The sequence below is a fragment of the Dendroctonus ponderosae genome, unplaced genomic scaffold (genome assembly GCF_020466585.1).
Source record: "Dendroctonus ponderosae isolate FM_Combo_2020 unplaced genomic scaffold, Dpon_F_20191213v2 Dpon_F_20191213_1, whole genome shotgun sequence".
In the NCBI taxonomy this organism is placed as follows: domain Eukaryota; kingdom Metazoa; phylum Arthropoda; class Insecta; order Coleoptera; family Curculionidae; genus Dendroctonus; species Dendroctonus ponderosae.
Window position 1 is genome coordinate 33,613,990 of NW_026017110.1, and position 3,202 is coordinate 33,617,191.

The following is a 3,202-nucleotide window of genomic DNA, read 5'->3' on the forward strand; positions in this document are numbered from 1 at the left end:
ACTGAAGCCCAGGAATTGATTTTGATTTGGAGTAAAAATTAAGGTCATATTTTGCTCCATTAGCAAAGACAATGTACTTTGGTTTGCAGCATTATTAATGCCATTAATATAATGGAATGACATAATCATTTCTGGTTTTTAAACTTAATATGATTTATTAGAGGGTCGACGTGGGTCTCTCAAACAGTGAATTTATTAGGAAATTAAAGTCCTCCTTATTTTCTTATTATACATTAGAAAAGAAGAACAAAAAATATGGTCTGAAGAATTGGCGTAACTCACAATACCTGCAAAGGTTTCTAAGGCTTGGGTATTTGTGGGAATCCGTATTTATGCTTGCAATAAATTCTTTCAACGGTTTCTGATCGGTTTTTCTAACTTCTAGATTTAGACGGAGAAGCCTGATCTTGTCCGAATCGTCATAACAGATTATTAAAAGAAAGCGAATTTTTAAATATTTCAGTTGACAAATAGAATTATATTTGTTACCTCCAAATGATGTATGGATTATACTGCAGTCAACATATGGGATGGTGGCTAACATTAATATTTTTCCGGTTGATTGGGACATAGCTTAGTGAGAGAAGTTCTTATTAATAAAAACTAACGAGTTTCTCATTTTATTAATTTCACCAGTAGTATACATACAAAATATTTCCTTCTGAAACACAGTCTACCGACATAATCGGTTTTTACGCCTTTGAGTGTACACATACATGATATCTTTAAAGTAAAATCTAATATAAGCTCTTGGTTCGTTCGGTTTGGTTGCTTCGTGAAAGCGGGATTGTCTCCTGGTTTGTAAGACTAGGGGGTTTTATAAAGAAGCTGTCTCAGTTTTTCTGCTATTCATCCCATAAATAAAGAATATTTCCGTTTTAATTCGCTCTATACAGAAATAATAGAACTAATGCCATTATTGCCTCAAATTATGTGTGTACTTATAACAAACGAGCTTAACATTAATGCAATCAAAGGAGATGTAAAATTGTATTATAGTTTGTATATAATCCTGGGTGTGGTTTAATTCAACTCTTGAATATATATATGGCCGAGCGCATTCGACTGTTAAGTCATCACCAGGGCCGCTAAAAACACAAAATGTAGAGATAAGCACCCTTAATCAAAGGAGATGTAAATTTGTATTATAGTTTGTATATAATTTTGTGTGTGGTTTAATTCAACCCTTGAATATAAATATGGCCAAGCGCTTTCGACTCTTAAGTCATCACCTTTTTGTGCATCCAGCGGCCCTGATCATGACATGACAGTCGAAAGCGCTTGACCATATTTATATTTAAGGATTGAATTAAACCACACCCAGAAACATACACACTATAATACAAATCTACATCCTTTGTATTGGATTTTGTTCAATTTGTACACACCCGCTTCCTTCCATCCCTCCTTAATATTAATGTCTCCTAAATTCCTTTATTTTGTATTACATTAACTCACAATGTTGACAATAACTAACCAGTTTCCCGGTTCAATTAATTGATAAAATGGTTTGAAAAATGACATGTGATTGACTGGTTATAGTGTGTAAGCTACTTCTCATAATTGCATCGGCAAATTTTCATTACATTAACGGAATTATCGAAATCGCGCTGACGCAGAGGAGGCAATTTATTTTGAGTGGATTTCGTTTCTTCTGCCAGTGTTCACAGAGATATTGGACAGCCCAAAATTATTAGAAAATATTTATTGTACTCTTTTCTTAATCTGCCACTGTTCAGAGGGGACTAGCGAACTTTAATTTGATTATCGGGACAAAAAGCTAATTTTCTTTTATTTTCCCAGTTCCTTTTTAACTGCTCCTTTTATTGCCAGAATAAAAAGGAGACGAAAAACTCTAATAAATTTCAATGGCATACAAAAACTACTGATTTACGACATCTTCGCAAGATTAAATAAACGGCGACGCCCAAGATGAAACGAAAAGATTCGAAACCCAGATTTAAACACATTTTGAGATTCGAAATGTAAATTAAGTTTTAATTAAAAATATGATTATGCAACCATATTGATCAGTTCTTACATATATTTTAAGTGGCTAAGTTTCATCATTTTTGCTTTCCTATCATTCAGCTTTAGAAACTGTTACGGTTAATGTTAGTTCAGTTATATTTATAAGCACTTATAGATATCTTGATTAATTTGTGACCAAGATTCTTTTAGTTCATGGCATGAAATTGTAAAGCATTACTGACGTATAGCTAATTCCTCTGATTCTAATCTATAATTTATTGTTTTCTAAAAGTGTTGAAATTTTAAGAAAGCCCCGGGGTAAATGGGTTTAGCTGTTCATTTCGTAAATATTTCTATTGCTAATGAAATTTGATTTAGTTGACATCAATCTCGTTTTTCTTATTGCCAGTAATTATTATACTTTTTCATATTACGCTCAAATTTTACTGAAACCCTAGCACACTGCAAAAAAAACTTCCAAGCATTATCTTGTGCCTCTTTGCGATCTTTAAAAACTTGTGATAATTAGCATTTTTTACCGAATCACTTTTTAGCAATTGTCGAAATCGGAATTTGTTCGGTTTGCTAGAACCTACAACTTACTTTTTGCTAAGACCCAGAAATTTTACGTAATTTGAGAAACTGGCTATCAATAGTTAGATACACAAAATACTAAAAAGGTTGCCCCCATATCTAAATGGAAACCATAAAATATATATTTAGACTTACAGATTATAGTGCACATCTGCCATATTAGGTCGATGCTTCAAAGCTCTTTTAAAGGCTTCTTCTGCTTCTTCTATTCTCCCTTTGCTATTCAGGATGCTGCCAAGATTTCCATAAGCTGCAAATAAAATTAATAATTTATTATTATATTTGTGTACATTTCAGATTTCATGATTCTTGATCATCATTTATATATTTCATCAGTACCTGTTATCAGTTCGCCTATCAGTATCTCAAATTTCAAACATGAAATCGGTTGATTTTAAAAGCTTATTTTGATATAGGAGCGATTTGATTGAGCAAAACTATGGTAATATAGTATATTACTGTCGGAAACTATGGAAACTATTGTTAAGAGAGCAGGTAGAAACGGTCTCCGTTTTGGTGACTCTTGACAGTTTAGAGAAGTTTCAGTTTGATTTAACAAAAAGACAAGTTGTAATTGTAACGAACCAAATCTGTTTAAAATAAATTGATCAGTATTGGAAAAGCCCGGAACCAGTTT

At 32.5% G+C, this 3,202-nt stretch overlaps 1 protein-coding gene across 1 annotated transcript in view; it reads right to left on the reverse strand.

Annotated features, from left to right (window-relative positions):
* LOC109545939 (protein O-mannosyl-transferase TMTC2) overlaps positions 1 to 3,202 on the reverse strand; it is a 365,218-nt gene that overhangs the window by 233,274 nt on the left and 128,742 nt on the right. Inside the window, exon 6 of the mRNA XM_048661437.1 lies at positions 2,701 to 2,815. Within this exon, the coding sequence (XP_048517394.1) occupies positions 2,701 to 2,815 (115 nt within the window). The remainder of the gene's footprint in view (positions 1 to 2,700; positions 2,816 to 3,202) is intronic.